Consider the following 21,339-nt stretch of genomic DNA (forward strand, 5'->3'; position numbering starts at 1 on the left):
GCGATACTCAGCACAATATGCCACTGCTTTATATGTCTTTGTGCTATGTTCTTTTCTCCCACAGGTTTTTTGCTGCGGTGTCCGCCATTGTGCAGACACCTCTTCCACACACCTTAGCGAGTGTGTAGGTAACTAAAACCTTTTTACTTTTTCACTAATCACGTGGCACTCCTCACTTTGCCACTCACTTCACACACTGGTCCTGACGAAAGCCCCTGACACTCCTAAGTGGGCTGAAACATGTAGACCTACCACACATACAACTATTAGAAACTAATCTCTTTCGTAGTTGCACCACATAGTCTGATTTTAATATATCCTGAGCCGCCAATAATAAACTTACCTCGGCAAGGACTCTCAGAGATATTTTTAAGCCTTCACGACATCACATTTCTGCACCACACCAGCTCCGCTGTAGTCAGGCGTCGCAGCACAACCGGGAGGCACTCGGCCACCCGGTTGGGGCCCCTATGATGAAGCATGACACCAACCAGGTTGGTGTGTGAGGGGCCTTTTAACTAACCTAGTGGGTTCCCTATCACTGCTTCTCAGTGATTGTACCAACACCCTCGGGTTCGTCCAGCTTTGATAAAACTGATCTATACCACAGGGGATACGGACGTACCCCATGTCTACCTAGCTCTCTCATTGATCTCTACAGATGCATATTGTAGCCCACAGGAGGTTACACCTTGTATGCCACTGACTGAGGCAAGAATAAAGGACGGAGATAGGAAAACTCTGGTAGGAAAACAGAAGGCAAAAATAAAATCAAAGGAAGAAATCGGACACACTCCTCCCTCCCAGCATACTGCACAAATCCACAGTGAAAGTTCAGGCTAAGAAAACACCTAGGCAGCCTTCTCTAGGCGATCTACCACTTTGAAGAGCCATTCACAGAAAGGGAAGCCTTATGTGAATTCCCTCCTGCTCCCAGCCACACACACGCAGGCTGAACTGTCACCCTGCCCCATACATACAGTGCACATACTTGTCACACAGATGGAAGTGAATGACCCTGCCCCATACATACAGTGCACATAATTGTCACACAGATGGAAGTGAATGACCCTGCCCCATACATACAGTGCACATAATTGTCACACAGATGGAAGTGAGTGACCCTGCACAATACATACAGTGCACATACTTGTCACACAGATGGAAGTGAGTGACCCTGCACAATACATACAGTGCACTCACTTGTCACCCAGATGGAAGTGAATGACCCTGCACCATACATACAGTGCACATACTTGTCACACAGATGGAAGTGAATGACCATGCACGATACATACAGTGCACATACTTGTTACACAGATGGAAGTGAATGACCCTTCACCATTCATACAGTGCACATACTTGTCAACACAGATGGAGGTGAATGACCCTGCACCATATATACAGTGAACATACTTGTCACACAATTGGAAGTGAATGACCCTGCACCATACATACAGTGCAAATACTTGTCACACAGATGGAAGTGAATGACCCTGCATCAAACATACAGTGCACATACTTGTCACACAGATGGAAGTGAATGATCCTGCACCATACATACAGTGCACATACCTGCCACACAAATGGAAATGAATGACCCTGCACCATACACACAGTGCACATACTTGTCACACAGATGGAAGTGAATGACCGTGCACCATACATACAGTGGAAATACCTGCGTAAAAGATGGAATTGAAAGACCATCTACTATACATAGAGTGCACATGTTAGACCTGTCAGCCCTTTGGGTGGTCCCTCCTCTTCATTATTTATTTTGTCCCACTTCTGCCTCAAACCCTGTTATAATTTTTCCTTTTTGGGAACCACCAGACTTTTTAGTGTTGATGCAGGGTCAGGGAGCCATTTTACCTACCCCTGGAACTTCTGTCTGAGGGCCTGAGACACAAAATGGTGGCCACCCATTGTCACCTGTGACATAACCAGAACTCACTGGAGGTTTCTAGAACCTTCTGGAACATTCTAGAATCCTGGGATAGTGGGAGGCCATCTCTGTGTGGCAGTTGGCAACTGACTGGAGAGGAGAGAGGACAGAGATAGAAGGAGGTCGGAGTTAGGCAGCAGAGGTGGAAACCAGTGCTTGAAGTGGGGTCCAGAAACCCACCCTTGATGCTAGTCCCTACTGACCAAGCCCAGCCTAAAGCCCTGTGTGGGACCAAGACCAGAAGAACCATCTTAAGAAACTGAACATTTGGAACAGGCCTTAAAGAGGAAGAACAGCAAGCTCCTGACCTGTTCAGCGGTGTCCTCCTGGAGTCCTGACGTCGAGAAGCCTGGAGACCTGGGGCCTGAGGTAGAGAAGCGGCGCTGACAGAAAGCAGACGTCGTACCCGGAGCCGCCAGAGGTCGAGTGAGGGCGCCGACGGAGGTCGTGGAGAGGCGCCGGAGGTCGAGTAGGGAGTCATCAGAGGTCGAGTGAGGGCGCCGACGGAGGTCGTGGAGAGGCGCCGGAGGTCGAGTAGAGAGTCACCCGAGGTCGAGGTGAGGCGTCGACGGGGGAGTGAAGTCCGCCCACCGGAGTCGCTGGAAACGGAGGTGAAGCGCGCCGGAGGTCGGGAGTGGAGATCGCACTCCGGAGACACCCGGAAGCGGGGAGACCGTGTCCCTGCGACGCCGGAAGGCGACATCGAGTCGAGACCGCCCAGCGACATCGAGTCGAGACCGCCCAGCGACATCGAGTCGAGACCGCCCAGCGACATCGAGTCGAGACCGCCCAGCGACATCGATCCGGAGCCGCCTCACGGCGTCGACACGGCGCCGAGCGGAGCCGATCATCGTGAAAAGGACAGTAAGTGGTAGAGGGGGCGTCTGAGGCCCCGTGGAGCCCTAAAAGACCATCCTAGGGGTTAAAGGGGTGTTAGGACCAGCCTGGGAGTGCCAGGGGTGAACTGAGACTGGTACAGTGGCCTCCGTAAGGGCTGTGTAGTTTGGAGGGCCGGATCTTTAGGTTACCCTTGTTCTGCCTCAGCTTAGGCCCCAGCTTTGACCAATCTAGGTGGGACACCCCCATGCCATCCAAATGACCACAAGCTGTGTATGGGCAAAGTAAGACCAAGTGACCTCATGAAAGTGATCTGATCTGTAATTGTCATTGATTGCTTTACCTTATTTATTGAAGGTGCTTTATTTATTGACTTCCACTAATTTATTCTTGCACTGTATTTATTGTCTGACTGTATTTAATTGCCGTCTGTATTTATTGCACATCTATTTATTCTTTGCTTAATGATGACCTGAACCTATTTGTTGAAATTCCAAAGTAGCATTATTTATTTGACCTGCTCTTTTGAAGGAAAATCCTATTGTATTGTATTTATTATGTGAAGCCTGCAACTAAGAGAAAATAAGATAAAGACATATATATTTTCAACTTGACTTCCATAATTTTTACGGTGTAGTGTCGTTTTTGGAACGGATGAACGCATGGTTATTGTGAGGGTGTGACGTACGCTTAACACGGTGCCTGACCCCCAACCGCTCGAGCCAAGCTACCACTGTGCTGGGAACCTGGTGACTGCTAACCCGGTTGCCCGGTTTCCAACAGCACATATTTGTCACACAGATGGAAGTGAATGATCGAGCACCATACATACAGTGCACATACTTGTCACACAGATGGAAGTGAATGACCGTGCACCATACATACAGTGTACATACTTGCCGCCCAGATGGAAGTAAATGACCGTGCACCATACATACAGTGCACAAATTTGTCACACAGATCGAAGTGAATGACCCTGCACCATACACACAGTACACATGCTTGTCACACAGATGGAAGTGAATGACCGTGCACTATACATACAGTGTATATACCTGCCTAAAATATGGAATTGAATGACCATGCACCATACATACAGTGCACATACTTGTCACACAGAGGGCAGTGAATGACCCTGTACCATACATACAGTGTACATACCTGCCTCACCGATGGAAGTGAATGAATGTGCACCATACATACAGTGCACATACTTGTCACACTGATGGAACTGAATGACCCTGCACCATACATACAGTGCACATACTTGTCACACAGATGGAAGTGAATGATCCTGCACCACACATACAGTGCACATACCTGCCACACAAATGGAAGTGAATGACCCTGCACCATACACACAGTGTACATACTTGTCACACAGATGGAAGTGAATGACCGTGCACCATACATACAGTGCAAATACCTGCCTAAAAGATGGAATTGAAAGACCATCTACTATACATAGAGTGCACATATTTGTCACACAGATGGAAGTGAATGACAGTGCACCATACACAGAGTGCACATACCTGCCTCACAGATGGAAGTGAATGACCCTGCACCATACACACAGTGCACATGCTTGTCACACAGATGGAAGTGAATGACCGTTCACTATACATACAGTGTACATACCTGCCTAAAAGATGGAATTGAAAGACCATGCACCATACATTCAGTACACATACTTGTCACACAGATGGAAGTGAATGACCCTGAACCATACATACAGCGCACATACTTGTCACACAGATGGAAGTGAATGACCGTGCACCAAACATACCTGCCACACAGATGGAAGTGAATGGCCCTGCACCATACATACAGTGCACATACTTGTCACATAGATGGAAGTGAAAGACCCTGCATCATACATACAGTGCACATACTTGTCACACAGATGGAAGTGAACGACCGTGCACCATACATACAGTGCACATACTTGTCACACAGATGAAAGTGAATGACCATGCACCATACATACAATGCCGATACCTGTCACACAGATGGAAGTGAATGACTCTGCACCATACATACAGTGCACATACCTGTCACACAGATGGAAGTGAATGACCGTGCACCGTACATACAGTGCACATACTGCCTCAGAGATGGAAGTGAATGAACGTGCACCATACATACAGTGCACATATTTGTCACACAGATGGAAGTGAATGACCCTGCACCGTACACACAGAGCACATACCTGTCACACATATGGAAGTGAATGATCCTGCACCATACACACAGTGCACATACCTGCCTCACAGATGGAAGTGAATGACCGTGCACCGTACATACAGTGCACATAACTGCCTCACAGATGGAAGAGAATGACTGTGCATCATACATACAGTGCACATACTTGTCACACAGATGGAAGTTAATTACCCTGCACCATACACAGAGTGCACATACATGCCTAAAAGATGGAATTGAAAGACCATCTACCATACATACAGTGCACATATTTGTCACACAGATGGAAGTGAATTACGGTGAACCATACACAGAGTGCACATACATGCCTCACAGATGGAAGTGAATGACCATTCACCATACACACAGTGCACATACTTGTCACACAGATGGAAGTGAATGACTCTTGCACCATACATACAGTGCAGATACCTGTCACACAGATGGAAGTGAATGACCCTGCACCATACATACAGTGCACATACCTGCCACACAAATGGATAAGAATTACTGTGCACCATACACACAGTGCACAAAACCTGCCTCACACATGGAAGAGAATGACTGTGCACCATACATACAGTGCACATACCTGCCTCACAGATGGAAGTGAATGAACGTGCACCATACATATAGTGCACACACTTGTCACACAGATGGAAGTAAATGACCGTGCACCGTACATACAGAGCACATACTTCTCACACAGATGGAAGTGAATGACCCTGCACCATACACACAGTGCACATACCTGCCACACATATGGAAATCAATTACCCTGCACCATACACACAGTGCACATACCTGTCACACAGATGGAAGAGAATGACCCTGCTCCATACATACAGTGCACATAGTGTCACTCAGATGGAAGTGAAAGACCCTGCACCATACATACAGTGCACATATTTGTCACACAGATGGAAGTGAACTACCCTGCACCATACATACAATGCACATACTTGTCACACAGATGGAAGTTAACGACCGTGCACCATACATACAGTGCACATACTTGTCACACAGATGAAAGTGAATGACCGTGCACCATATACAGTGCAGATACCTGTCACACAGATGGAAGTGAATGACCCTGTATCATACATACAGTGACATACCTGTCACACACTTGGAAGTGAATGACCATGCACCATACATACAGTGCACATACTTCTCACACAGATGTAAGTGAATGACCCTGCACCATACACACAGTGCACATACCTGCCTCACAGATGGAAGTGAATGACCCTGCACCATACATACAGTACACATACTTGTCACACAGAGGGCAGTAAATGACCGTGCACTATACATACAGTGCACATACCTGCCTAATAGATGGAATTGAAAGACCATGCACCATACATTTAGTACACATACTTGTCACAGAGATGGAAGTGAATGACCGTGCAGCATACATACAGTGCACATACCTGCCTAAAAGATGGAATTGAAAGACCATGCACCATACATTCAGTACACATACCTGCCTCAGAGATGGAAGAGAATGACCATGCACCATACACACAGTGCACATACCTGCCTCACAGATGGAAGTAAATGACCCTGCACCATACACACAGTGCACATATGTGTCACACAGATGGAAGTGAATGACCGTGCACCATACACACAGTGCACATACCTGCCTCACAGATGGAAGTGAATGACCGTGCACCATAGACAGTGCACGTACCTGCCTCACAGATGGAGGTGAATGACTGTGCCCCATACATACAGTGCACATGCTTGTCACACAGATGGAAGTGAATGACCCTGCACCATACACATAGTGCACATACTTGTCACACAGATGGAAGTGAATGATCCTGCACCATACACACAGTGCACATACTTGTCACACAGATGGAAGTGAATGACTGTGCACCATAGACAGTGCACGTACCTGCCTCACAGATGGAGGTGAATGACTGTGCCCCATACATACAGTGCACATGCTTGTCACACAGATGGAAGTGAATGACCATGCACCATACATACAGTGCACATACCTGCCACACGGATGGAAGTGAATGACCCTGCTCCATACAAAAAGTACACATACTTGTCACAGAGATGGAAGTGAATGACCGTGCAGCATACATACAGTGCACATACCTGCCTAAAAGATGGAATTGAAAGACCATGCACCATACATTCAGTACACATACCTGCCTCAGAGATGGAAGAGAATGACCATGCACCATACACACAGTGCACATACCTGCCTCACAGATGGAAGTGAATGGCCCTGCACCATACATACAGTGCACATACTTGTCACATAGATGGAAGTGAAAGACCCTGCATCATACATACAGTGCACATACTCGTCACACAGATGGAAGTGAACGACCGTGCACCATACATACAGTGCACATACTTGTCACACAGATGAAAGTGAATGACCGTGCACCATATACAGTGCAGATACCTGTCACACAGATGGAAGTGAATGACCCTGTATCATACATACAGTGCACATACCTGTCACACAGATGGAAGTGAATGACCGTGCACCATACATACAGTGCACATACTGCCTCAGAGATGGAAGTGAATGAACGTGCACCATACATACAGTGCACATATTTGTCACACAGATGGAAGTGAATGACCCTGCACCGTACACACAGAGCACATACCTGTCACACAGATGGAAGTGCATGATCCTGCACCATACACACAGTGCACATACCTGCCTCACAGATGGAAGTGAATGACCGTGCACCTTACATACAGTGCACATAACTGCCTCACAGATGGAAGAGAATGACTGTGCATCATACATACAGTGCACATACTTGTCACACAGATGGAAGTGAATGACCATGCACCAAACATACAGTGCACATACCTGCCTCACAGATGGAAGTGAATGACAGTGCACCATACATACAGTGCAAATACTTGTCACACAGATGGAAGTGAATGACCGTGCACCATACATACAGTGCAAATACCTGCCTAAAAGATGGAATTGAAAGACCATCTACCATACATACAGTGCACATATTTGTCACACAGATGGAAGTGAATGACGGTGAACCATACACAGAGTGCACATACCTGCCTCACAGATGGAAGTGAATGACCATTCACCATACACACAGTGCACATACTTGTCACACAGATGGAAGTGAATGACTCTTGCACCATACATACAGTGCAGATACCTGTCACACAGATGGAAGTGAATGACCCTGCACCATACATACAGTGCACATACCTGCCACACAAATGGAAAAGAATTACTGTGCACCATACACACAGTGCACAAAACCTGCCTCACACATGGAAGAGAATGACCGTGCACCATACATACAGTGCACATACCTGCCTCACAGATGGAAGTGAATGAACGTGCACCATACATATAGTGCACACACTTGTCACACAGATGGAAGTAAATGACCGTGCACGTACATACAGAGCAAATACTTCTCACACAGATGGAAGTGAATGACCCTGCACCATACACACAGTGCACATACCTGCCACACATATGGAAATCAATTACCCTGCACCATACACACAGTGCACATACCTGTCACACAGATGGAAGAGAATGACCCTGCACCATACATACAGTGCACATAATTGTCAAACAGATGGAAGTGAATTACCGTGCACCATACATACAGTGCACATAGTTGTCACTCAGATGGAAGTGAAAGACCCTGCACCATACATACAGTGCACATACTTGTCACACAGATGGAAGTGAACTACCCTGCACCATATATACAATGCACATACTTGTCACACAGATGGAAGTTAACGACCGTGCACCATACATACAGTGCACATACTTGTCACACAGAGGAAAGTGAATGACCGTGCACCATATACAGTGCAGATACCTGTCACACAGATGGAAGTGAATGACCCTGTATCATACATACCGTGCACATACCTGTCACACACTTGGAAGTGAATGACCATGCACCATACATACAGTGCACATACTTCTCACACAGATGTAAGTGAATGACCCTGCACCATACATACAGTACACATACTTGTCACACAGAGGGCAGTGAATGACCATGCACCATACATACAGTGCACATACCTGCCTCACCGATGGAAGTGAATGAACGTGCACCATACATACAGTGTACATACTTGTCACACTGATGGAACTGAATGACCCTGCACCATACACACAGTGCACATACCTGCCACACATATGGAAATCAATGACCCTGCACCATACACACAGTGCACATACCTGTCACACAGATGGAAGTGAATGACCGTGCACTATACATACAGTGCACATACCTGCCTAATAGATGGAATTGAAAGACCATGCACCATACATTTAGTACACATACTTGTCACAGAGATGGAAGTGAATGACCGTGCAGCATGCATACAGTGCACATACCTGCCTAAAAGATGGAATTGAAAGACCATGCACCATACATTCAGTACACATACCTGCCTCAGAGATGGAAGAGAATGACCATGCACCATACACACAGTGCACATACCTGCCTCACAGATGGAAGTGAATGACCCTGCACCATACACACAGTGCACATATGTGTCACACAGATGGAAGTGAATGACCGTGCACCATACACACAGTGCACATACCTGCCTCACAGATGGAAGTGAATGACCGTGCACAATACATAAAGTGCACATACTTGTCACACAGATGGAAGTGAATGACCCTGCACCATACACATAGTGCACATACTTGTCACACAGATGGAAGTGAATGATCCTGCACCATACACACAGTGCACATACTTGTCACACAGATGGAAGTGAATGACCGTGCACCATACATACAGTGCACATACCTGCCACACGGATGGAAGTGAATGACCCTGCTCCATACACAAAGTAGACATACTTGTCACACAGATGGAAGTGAATGACCGCGCACCATAAACACAGTGCACATACTTGCCACACGGATGGAAGTGAATGACCCTGCTCCATACACAAAGTAGACATACTTGTCACACAGATGGAAGTGAATGACCGCGCACCATACATACAGTGCACATAGTGTCACTCAGATGGAAGTGAAAGACCCTGCACCATACATACAGTGCACATATTTGTCACACAGATGGAAGTGAACTACCCTGCACCATACATACAATGCACATACTTGTCACACAGATGGAAGAGAATGACCCTGAACCATACATACAGTGCACATACCTGCCACACGGATGGAAGTGAATTACCCTGCACCATCCACACAGCGCACATACTTGTCACACAGATGGAAGTGAATGACTGTGCCCCATACATACAGTGCACATGCTTGTCACACAGATGGAAGTGAATGACCGTGCACCATACATACAGTGCACATACCTGCCACACGGATGGAAGTGAATGACCCTGCTCCATACACAAAGTAGACATACTTGTCACACAGATGGAAGTGAATGACCGCGCACCATAAACACAGTGCACATACTTGCCACACGGATGGAAGTGAATGACCCTGCTCCATACACAAAGTAGACATACTTGTCACACAGATGGAAGTGAATGACCGCGCACCATACATACAGTGCACATAGTGTCACTCAGATGGAAGTGAAAGACCCTGCACCATACATACAGTGCACATATTTGTCACACAGATGGAAGTGAACTACCCTGCACCATACATACAATGCACATACTTGTCACACAGATGAAAGAGAATGACCCTGTACCATACATACAGTGCACATACTTGTCACAGAGATGGAAGAGAATGACCCTGAACCATACATACAGTGCACATACCTGCCACACGGATGGAAGTGAATTACCCTGCACCATCCACACAGCGCACATACTTGTCACACAGATGGAAGTGAATGACTGCACCAAACATACAGTGCACATACCTGCCTCACAGATGGAAGCGAATGACCCTGCACCATACATATAGTGCACATACCTGCCTCCCAGATGGAAGTGAATGACCGCGCACCATACATACAGTGCGCATACCTGTCACACAGATGGAAGTGAATGACCCTGCACCATAAATACAGTGCACATACCTGTCACACAGATGGAAGTGAATGACCCTGCACCATACATACAGAGTACATACTTGTCACACAGATGGAAGTGAATGACCGCGCACTATACATACAGTGCACATAGTGTCACTCAGATGGAAGTGAAAGACCCTGCACCATACATACAGTGCACATATTTGTCACACAGATGGAAGTGAACTACCCTGCACCATACATACAATGCACATACTTGTCACACAGATGGAAGAGAATGACCCTGTACCATACATACAGTGCACATACTTGTCACAGAGATGGAAGAGAATGACCCTGAACCATACATACAGTGCACATACCTGCCACACGGATGGAAGTGAATTACCCTGCACCATCCACACAGCGCACATACTTGTCACACGGATGGAAGTGAATGACTGCACCAAACATACAGTGCACATACCTGCCTCACAGATGGAAGCGAATGACCCTGCACCATACATATAGTGCACATACCTGCCTCCCAGATGGAAGTGAATGACCGCGCACCATACATACAGTGCGCATACCTGTCACACAGATGGAAGTGAATGACCCTGCACCATACATACAGAGTACATACTTGTCACACAGATGGAAGTGAATGACAGTGCACCATACATACAGTGCACATACCTGCCGCACACATGGAAGTGAATGACCCGATTGAGGGGGGCTGGCAGAACCTTTTAAATCGAGCACTAGCAGGAATCTCCCCCTAGAGGAGGCTGGTAAAACGTTCCTTCGTTAGAAACAATGGACCGTCACCTCCCATCTCACAAAGCCTGGGTGAGAGGGCAGTAACTACTCTCAAATCGTGGCACGAAGTTTGGCGTCATAGACCCACTCAGGAAATACCCACCGTGAACATGTGTGATGATTCTCGTGTTCGTCACTGAGGTATGATTCAAAAACACAGTCTGCATGAATAGGAAACTACAATGCAGGGGAGTGCAGTCTCCAGAGCTATGCAGGGGACATTTCTGTCCCGACACATAGAACGAGAACCCTTTCGATTAATAAAAAAAGTTTTACAAAATTAAAACGGAGTTAGGAGTAGTTCAACAACAACAGAGCACATTAAAAAACGAAATGGATAAAATATGCTTCCAATGCTACAGCAAGATACACAAATACTTAATTTAAAATGTAAAAAGATGTGATAGCTCGGGAAGGCTCTCCATGCACAATACCCATGAAAACAACTACAAACTACTGGACACTATCGGTCTTAATTCCTTTTTAATCACCACCGGTAAGGACGTGTCCAAAGTCAAATCGGCGTCCATTCCGGCCCTCACGCATGCAGATGATGCTGTTCTGCTCTCCCATCCGGCCCTCACGCATGCAGATGATGCTGTTCTGATCTCCCATCTGGCCCTCACGCATGCAGATGATGCTGTTCTGATCTCCCATCTGGCCCTCACGCATGCAGATGATGCTGTTCTGCTCTCCCATCCGGCTCTCATGCATGCAGATGATGCTGTTCTGCTCTCCCATCCTGCCCTCACGCATACAATGATGCTGTTCTGCTCTCCCATCCGGCCCTCATGCATGCAGATGATGCTGTTCTGATCTCCCATCCTGCCCTCACGCATGCAGATGATGCTGTTCTGCTCTCCCATCCGGCCCTCATGCATGCAGATGATGCTGTTCTGCTCTCCCATCCGGCCCTCATGCATGCAGATGATGCTGTTCTGCTCTCCCATCCGGCCCTCATGCATGCAGATGATGCTGTTCTGCTCTTCCATCCGACCCTCACGCATGCAGATGATGCTGTTCTGCTCTTCCATCCGGCCCTCACGCATGCAGATGATGCTGTTCTGCTCTCCCCTCCGGCCCTCACGCATGCAGATGATGCTGTTCTGCTCTCCCATCCGGCCCTCATGCATGCAGATGATGCTGTTCTGCTCTCCCATCCGGCCCTCATGCATGCAGATGATGCTGTTCTGCTCTTCCATCCGACCCTCACGCATGCAGATGATGCTGTTCTGCTCTTCCATCCGGCCCTCACGCATGGAGACGATGCTGTTCTGCTCTTCCATCCATCCGGTCCTCACGCATGCAGATGATGCTGTTCTGCTCTCCCATCCGGCCCTCACGCATGCAGATGATGCTGTTCTGCTCTCCCATCTGGCCCTCACGCATGGAGACGATGCTGTTCTGCTCTTCCATCCGGCCCTCACGCATGCAGATGATGCTGTTCTGCTCTTCCATCCGGCCCTCACGCATGGAGACGATGCTGTTCTGCTCTTCCATCCGGCCCTCACGCATGCAGATGATGCTGTTCTGCTCTCCCATCCGGTCCTCACGCATGCAGATGATGCTGTTCTGCTCTCCCATCTGGCCCTCATGCATGCAATGATGCTGTTCTGCTCTCCCATCTGGCCCTCACGCATGCAGATGATGCTGTTCTGCTCTCCCATCCGGCCCTCACGCATGCAGATGATGCTGTTCTGCTCTCCCATCCGGCCCCTCAGGCATGCAGATGATGCTGTTCTGCTCTCCCATCCGGCCCTCACGCATGCAGATGATGCTGTTCTGCTCTTCCATCCGACACTCACACATGCAGATGATGCTGTTCTGCTCTTCCATCCGGCCCTCACGCATGGAGACGATGCTGTTCTGCTCTCCCATTAGGTCCTCACGTATGCAGATGATGCTGTTCTGCTCTCCCATCCGGCCCTCACGCATGCAGATGATGCTGTTCTGCTCTCCCATCCGGCCCTCACGCATGCAGATGATGCTGTTCTGCTCTCCCATCCGGCCCTCATGCATGCAGATGATGTTGTTCTGCTCTCCCATCTGGCCCTCATGCATGCAGATGATGCTGTTTTTCTCTCCAATCCGCCCCCTCACGCATGCAGATGATGCTGTTCTGCTCTCCCATCCGGCCCTCACGCATGCAGATGATGCAGTTCTGCTCTTCCATCCGGCCCTCACGCATGCAGATGATGCTGTTCTGCTCTCCCCTCCGGCCCTCACGCATGCAGATGATGCTGTTCTGCTCTCCCATCCGGCCCTCATGCATGCAGATGATGTTGTTCTGCTCTCCCATGCTTCCAACGGCCTTAGGGGGCTTGTAGCTCCCTCTGTGAGGTCTATGGATAATCTGGACCTCGACATTAACATCTCAAAGATGCACTCTATGGTACGTGGCAGACAGCGCAGTAAAACAACTTCAATTAAGGGTAGATTCATCGAAAGGGTTAGTGAACTTCCTTATTTAGGGATTACTTTAGATGCACGGAACAGCTGGGCATCTTGTCTTTCCAATCAGTGTCTACGATTTACTCAATCCTGCTGGGCTTTATTTAAGTTTTCTTCCAGCGTTGGCAGCAAACTATACTGCCCTTGCTGGAAGTGTACAGGTTAAAGTGCCTACAGGTGTTGACTTACAAGGCAGGCACATGGGGTGGCTGCTCGGGTTGCAGCTAGAGGAAAACCATTTTAGGTACGCGTGCGGCCACAAGATCCCTTGTCTTGCCCTGGTTAAGAACTTGGCTGACTCAATGGCAAGACCTGAACTGTTTTCCTCTCCCCAGGTGATAAGTAAGTGTAAGCGTGCTAAAATTAGAGAGCTATTCGTCCTGGGTGCCAAGGAACCAGAAAAAAGGAGGCCCTGGGCAAAACCACCCTGAGAGACCCCCTGATTACTAAAACAACTGATTGGCCAAAGCCCTATGCATCACTGGTGAGGAAAAGAGCCTTGTTAGCAAAATTCCATGTAGGCATTATCAGAGGTTTTCTCAGGGGCGGCTCCTCCACTAAGGTGGAGGAGCGTCACCTCACTGCTCTCAGAGCAGGAAAAAAGTTATTATTATTTTATTTTTCGTACCTACGAGGCTGGGTTTAAGTGGAGCGGGGTAGGTGCCACAGGAAGGTGGAGTGGTCTGTGCACAATAAGTGCTCATGACTATTTGGCCGGCCGTCTTGGGCCGGCCAAACAGTCGTGCTCACTTTGCACGTTCTCCACCGGACTGTAATACACAGCCTGGGTGGAGAACATGCACAGGCTGCCAGTCCCTGTCTGAGCACCAAACCACTGTGCTCAGACCAATCACAACGCTGCTGACAGCAGCATTGTGATTGGCTTAGGGAGCCTGTGTACTTTTGGGACTCGTCAGGGAGCAAGGCAACGATGGAGAAGACATGGCAGCTGTGAAGAGGTAATAAATAAAAATTAATTGTGTTCTTCAACCCCCCTTTCACCCTCCCCAGTTCGTTGCCAACCGCCACAGTTTTTTAGGTCGAGCCTAGTGCAGCGCGCATGCGCTGCTGTAGGAGATGACCTTTGGAATCGGTCTGCACTTTTGTAACACTCATGCGTGAGGCAGCATCCACCTTGCGGGAGCAAGCAGCAGCGCGCAGGGGCCATCTGTTTCTAATTAGCGTGGCCGCACGCGCTTGTTTTCATTTGCCTGTCTTGGTGTCGCTTTCACTTTCTTGCCTTTCTCGCGGTCGCTTTCACTTTCCTGTTTCCTCCACTCTTTTTTTTATACATGCAACACTTTAAACAAACAAAACAACATAGGCAAGTTAAGAGTGCTTTAAATGGGCCGGTACCGGCATATTTTTTTATTTTGCGAGGGAGAGTACCTGCATTTCTCAAGAAAAACGTAATAGTTTTAATTAGAGAGTACCAGAACTTCTCAAAGCAAGCAGGTAGTCTGGTACAGCAGTTCTATTTTTCCATTTCAAGCATTGCCCGCGGGCATGCACAGCGATGTCTACTTGTGCACGTGCTTTCCTTGAACACACACACTTTTCCTCGAGCTGGCTGTTCTTGGTACTGTAAACCACTCCCAAGCGTGCACAGTGCACTGGTGTGTATTTCTACAATCATGTGTGCAGACAACACATGCAAAGCCAAGTGCATTTCAAGTTGTGTGTTTCAAGGATATTTTGATTGTAGCAACGGACGAATGCTTTACTTACATTTATTCCAGTGGAAAGAACATGAAAGCACTGATTCGACAACAGTGTAACAGTTTCATATATGACAACGAGTCTGTTTGTGCCAAAGAAAATGTGCGAGTTGGGAGTCCGAACCCCTTTCTTAATTAAATCTTCCTAGTCCTTATGTAAACTAAACATAAGACAGGGTCTTTTATGTTTCTAGTGCTACGTGTACCTTTAACACCAACCCAGTTTCCTTGCATGGAACCCACACTATACAAACACAACACGGGCACTCCATCTCGGATAACTTACAAATCCATTTGAAACCAGTTTGAGCTGGTATCTGGCCTAGTTCCGGGAACCGGTGTGCTGGAACCCGGGCGGAGGACTGGGGAGGGAGGGTTGCGCTCAGCCCGTGGCTGCCCATCACGCATACCTGCCCTTGCTCCTTCCATCCCACAGACAGGGTTGGTGAATACTCGGAGGTTGTGTAGTTTATTGGCCAACCTGCGCTGTCTAAACTGAGGGGCCTCTGTTTCATGATCCCAGCTTTCCTACTCAGTAGTGTGATCATGGGCTGATAGTTCTATCTACTGCAGCGTGTGTTTCCTTTTAGCAGAAAATGGGGACCACTTTCAGATTGGTGGTCTATGCTGTTCCTGGACGTTCGCTTTGTCCTTCTTTAAAAAAGCGACCCTCCCGCATGTCAAATAAGCTATGAAAGCCCCTCTCCCTGATCTTACAGTATTGGAGTTTTCTGAAGTGGCAGGGCTGTGCGTTTAGTTTTAAGTTGATACATGGCCTGTCTGTGTTTGTAAATAAACTGATGGACTTTAATTGGGATGAAAAAACTGGGGCGTCTATTGTATGAGAGCATGTGCTGCTCTGCGAGGCATGCTATATTCTGTGAGGTTTGAACACGCCAACTTAGCTAACAAAAGCCCCAAAGGCGAGACCTATTGGCTATGCCAAAGCTTGTTTTCCATCTGGTCAGTGCAATCTACCCCAAATGCAGCCCTGTTTGTGCCACGGTACTTCTGCCCAAACCCTTGAGCACTTCATTCTTTTTTGTCTTCATTGTGCACCGTTCCCCCGCCGTCATCTGATGCATAGCCTCAGAAATTGCAGCCTACGCCAACGCAGACTGGCTCTTTATCTTCAGCGATCGTTACCTCATCCAGCAGTTTGTTTTGCTGTTGAAGCATTACTAAAAAATGCCCTCGCGTGGTGGAATTTAGCAAACTCATAGCTTGATTTATACATATTGTCAATTGTATATAATGAGCATACCTATTTTTAGATGGTTTTAATGACTGTTTTTTTTCCTTTTTCTTACATCCACGTCACTGTGTATCATTATGTATTTTATACCTTGTACTACCATTACTTGATGGATGGATGTTTTATTATTTTATGATTATTTGCATTAATCGAATAAAGAGAATCACTTAAAACTCCTTTTGTCCATCAACATTATCAGCCATTCGGTTTATTTATTCCATTTATAGAGTCAAAAATTCTAATCAACTCAACCCAAGGAAGCCATCTTAGTTCATATTGCGGAAGTTGGAAGAGGCTGAGCTGGCATTTCATCCGATAAGAGGTGTGTGGGTTGCATGTGAATATATTGAAGAGAAGTATGCCTCATGTATTTACTTACATAGGGCAGTGTGCTTTTGTTATGTTGCCCTGTGTACGGATACTGGTGTTTTCTCTCTGTCTGCTGCTTCTCCAGTATACTGTGTATCTCTATCCTTCATTGCAGGTGTAGAGCCTGAAGGACTCATGAATAGGACACCTTGGACAGGCCACTATGCAGTGTGCTTTTGCTATGTTGCCCTGTGTATGGATACTGCTGTTCTCTCTCTGTCTGCTGCTTCTCCAGTATACTGTGTATCTCTAGCCTTCATTGCAGCTGTAGACCCTGAAGGACTCATGAATAGGACTCCTTGGACAGGTCACTATGCAGTGTGCTTTTGCTATGTTGCCCTGTGTATGGATACTGGTGTTCTCTCTCTGCTGCTTCTCCAGTATACTGTGTATCTCTATCCTTCATTGCAGCTGCAGACCCTGAAGAACTCATGAATAGGACACCTTGGACAGGTCACTATGCAGTGTGCTTTTGCTATGTTGCCCTGTGTATGGATACTGGTGTACTCTCTCTGTCTGCTGCTTCTCCAGTATACTGTGTATCTCTATCCTTCATTGCAGGTGTAGACCCTGAAGGACTCATGAATAGGACACCTTGGACAGGTCACTATGCAGTGTGCTTTTGCTATTTTGCCCTGTGTATGGATACTTGTGTTCTCTCTCTGTCTGCTGCTTCTCCAGTATACTGTGTATCTCTATCCTTCATTGCAGCTGTAGAGCCTGAAGGACTCATGAATAGGACACCTTGGACAGGTCACTATGCAGTGTGCTTTTACTATGTTGCCCTGTGTGTGCATACTGGTGTTCTCTCTCTGTCTGCTGCTTCTCCAGTATACTGTGTATCTCTGTCCTTCATTGTAGCTGTAGACCCTGAAGGACTCATGAATAGGACACCTTGGACAGGTCACTATGCAGTGTGCTTTTGCTATGATGCCCTGTGTATGGATACTGGTGTTCTCTCCCTGCTGCTTCTCCAGTATACTGTGTATCTCTATCCTTCATTGCAGGTGTAGACCCTGAAGGACTCATGAATAGGACACCTTGGACAGGTCACTATGCAGTGTGCTTTTGCTATGTTGCCCTGAGTATGGATACTGGTGTTCTTTCTCTGTCTGCTGCTTCTCCAGTATACTGTGTATCTCTATCCTTCAGTGACGCTGTAGACCCTGGAGGACTCATGAATAGGACACCTTGGACAGGTCACTATGCAGTGTGCTTTTACTATGTTGCCCTGTGTATGGATACTGGTGTTCTCTCTCTGTCTGCTGCTTCTCCAGTATACTGTGTATCTCTATCCTTCAGTGACGCTGTAGACCCTGGAGGACTCATGAATAGGACACCTTGGACAGGTCACTATGCAGTGTGCTTTTACTATGTTGCCCTGTGTATGGATACTGGTGTTCTTTCTCTGTCTGCTGCTTCTCCAGTATACTGTGTATCTCTATCCTTCATTGCAGCTGTGGACCCTGAAGGACTCCTGAATAGGACACCTTGGACAGGTCACTATGCAGTGTGCTTTTGCTATGTTGCCCTGTGTATGGATACTGGTGTTCTCTCTCTCTCTGCTGCTTCTCCAGTATACTGTGTATCTCTAACCTTCATTGCAGCTGTAGACCCTGAAGGACTCATGAATAGGACACCTTGGACAGGTCACTATGCAGTGTGCTTTTGCTATGTTGCCCTGTGTATGGATACTTGTGTTCTCTCTCTCTCTCTGCTGCTTCTCCAGTATACTGTGTATCTCTATCCTTCATTGCAGCTGTAGACCCTGAAGGACTCATGAATAGGGCACCTTGCACAGGTCAATACTAGGTTGGGGTTGCCCTTTCGTTTTACATATAGGGATGACAACCCACCGCTACTAGCTGATCAGAAGTTTGCTGATGAGAGGTTCTGGAATTCTATGGCCTTTGCTGTTTATCACTTGAGTCTCCTATGGAAGTTTGAAACATGGCTCCAACGCTCAGTGCTTTGCAGAGTTGCATCTCGATTGAGCAATCCTCTCCCCATAGGTCCTGGTATATTAGATTCAAGTTTTACACCAGAAAAGGCACTCACCGAGCTCTCATTGGGAAGAAGGATTCCAGAGGCGGGGATGACCGACAGGAAGAGGCTGTCGGCTTGCTGGATCTTCCACTCATATCGCAGAGGCAGCCTACTGAGGTTTTTCAGGGAATATGAGCACTCGGATGAAGTCCCGACACATGTCGGCTTGCAGTAGAGTATGCCATCTCCTTCTAGGAGTAGAAGCGGGGTCTCTGCTCGGCATGCCAAAGAGATCTCCTGCAGAAAAAACATGCAAGCCGCTAAAGACGATACCAGTCATGGAAACTGCACTTTCCCATACAATTTACATCAATCGGTTACATGTAATCCATGCATCTGTAGTCTAACAGCAGACATTTCAACTTCTTATAACCAAACGCTCATTTCTAGTTGGAATCTGCAAGGGAATCTTTTGAAATACTGATATTGGACATGTCTGTACACCTGCCACTTTTGACTTTAACATTAGTCTTATGAAACCTTTGGCACAAAGCTACTACAAGACCATCCAACCAGACTTCACATTTCATTAAAAAAAACTTCAACCTACAGCTCAAAAAGTAAACCATGAATAATGCAGCTAAGGGCCACAGAATTCCCATCAATCCATTTATCTGGAGGTCATGGAATGTACCCCCATCCGTTTTTCCGAAGATCAAAGAATTTCAAGCCGCCCGTTCATTTAAGGGCTTTGGAACTTTACCTCTCACCCAACAGGCCATGCAGTGCCCACTTTTTGGCCACCTCCAGCCCTTTCAATACTCACCTGGATATATTTTGGACAGGAGTTCAGCTGTAAAGGAAGTCGGTGCTTTTGTGTCTCTGTACTGTCTGGGATTGTTTTCAGAAGGAGTATGCTGTGGGAACCGGGGCCAATATACCCAGAGAGTGGTCTTGCCAGCACATCTGGACAGCTGCTTTGGTCCACGTTGAAGGTTAGAGGTGATGTTCCAGTGTTTTGAAGCAGTAAGCTGCGGTGCGATGGGCTGCCTGGACTAACAGCAGGAAATAGCTGAAAGAAACAAGGCTCATGGCGGTGAGCAGTCACAGAAAATACACAGATATTAGCAAATAGCACCAAGCAAAACGCAGAAAGTAGTGAAAACACAAAAGGAAAATTAAACAAAATATAAGTGATCAGTGTCAAAGGAAATACAGGTCACAACTGAACCGTCTCAAGAGCTGTGCAAGTGTGAGCAAACAGTGGGGGTTCGCCAGTGCATGGGGACCTCCGGCTCCCTGGTGTCACCGGCATGTACGGCTTGTGTCGGTGTTTCTGCGTTTCTTACAGAGGTCCTTGAGGCGACAGAGCTCTGAAGGATGTGAGTATTTGTCCTCATTAAAGGGCCTGCTTTGAGCTTTTCCATCCACGTGGAAGTTGCTAGGTTTGTACCTGTGGGTAGTATGGACTTGACACTCAATTGTAAGGCATTTTACCCACTATGGTGCTGGGGTTTCCCAAGGGATATAAATCCTGCTAATTGGCCAGTCCCACATGGGTGGAGCGAGTGGTGGTGCTTCCAATGCTCCACAATGAGGTGAAGGGCTGCCAGGAGGAAGAGGTAGATTGTAAACCAGGAGTATTTCCTAGCAGCGGAGTCCGATATCTCAGAGGCCAGAGACTACTCGGTGCAATGGTAACTACTCAAGGGTGAGTTTTCCTAATGTACGCAGTTGACAATATTCCACTCTTGGGCATGCAGGGACAGCATGGCTGGGATG

The 21,339-nt window shown here is 47.3% G+C and overlaps 1 protein-coding gene across 2 annotated transcripts in view; it reads right to left on the reverse strand.

The window, feature by feature from the left end:
* CFAP65 (cilia and flagella associated protein 65) overlaps positions 1–21,339 on the reverse strand; it is a 684,907-nt gene that overhangs the window by 351,247 nt on the left and 312,321 nt on the right. For both annotated transcript variants that reach the window (XM_085650063.1, XM_085650062.1), the window contains exons 13-14: positions 20,384–20,629; positions 19,630–19,854 (exon numbers count right to left, since the gene is read on the reverse strand). In XM_085650063.1, the coding sequence (XP_085506189.1) occupies positions 19,630–19,854; positions 20,384–20,629 (471 nt within the window). The remainder of the gene's footprint in view (positions 1–19,629; positions 19,855–20,383; positions 20,630–21,339) is intronic.

Source organism: Triturus cristatus, chromosome 3_2 (assembly GCF_964204655.1).
Source record: "Triturus cristatus chromosome 3_2, aTriCri1.1, whole genome shotgun sequence".
Classification (NCBI taxonomy): domain Eukaryota; kingdom Metazoa; phylum Chordata; class Amphibia; order Caudata; family Salamandridae; genus Triturus; species Triturus cristatus.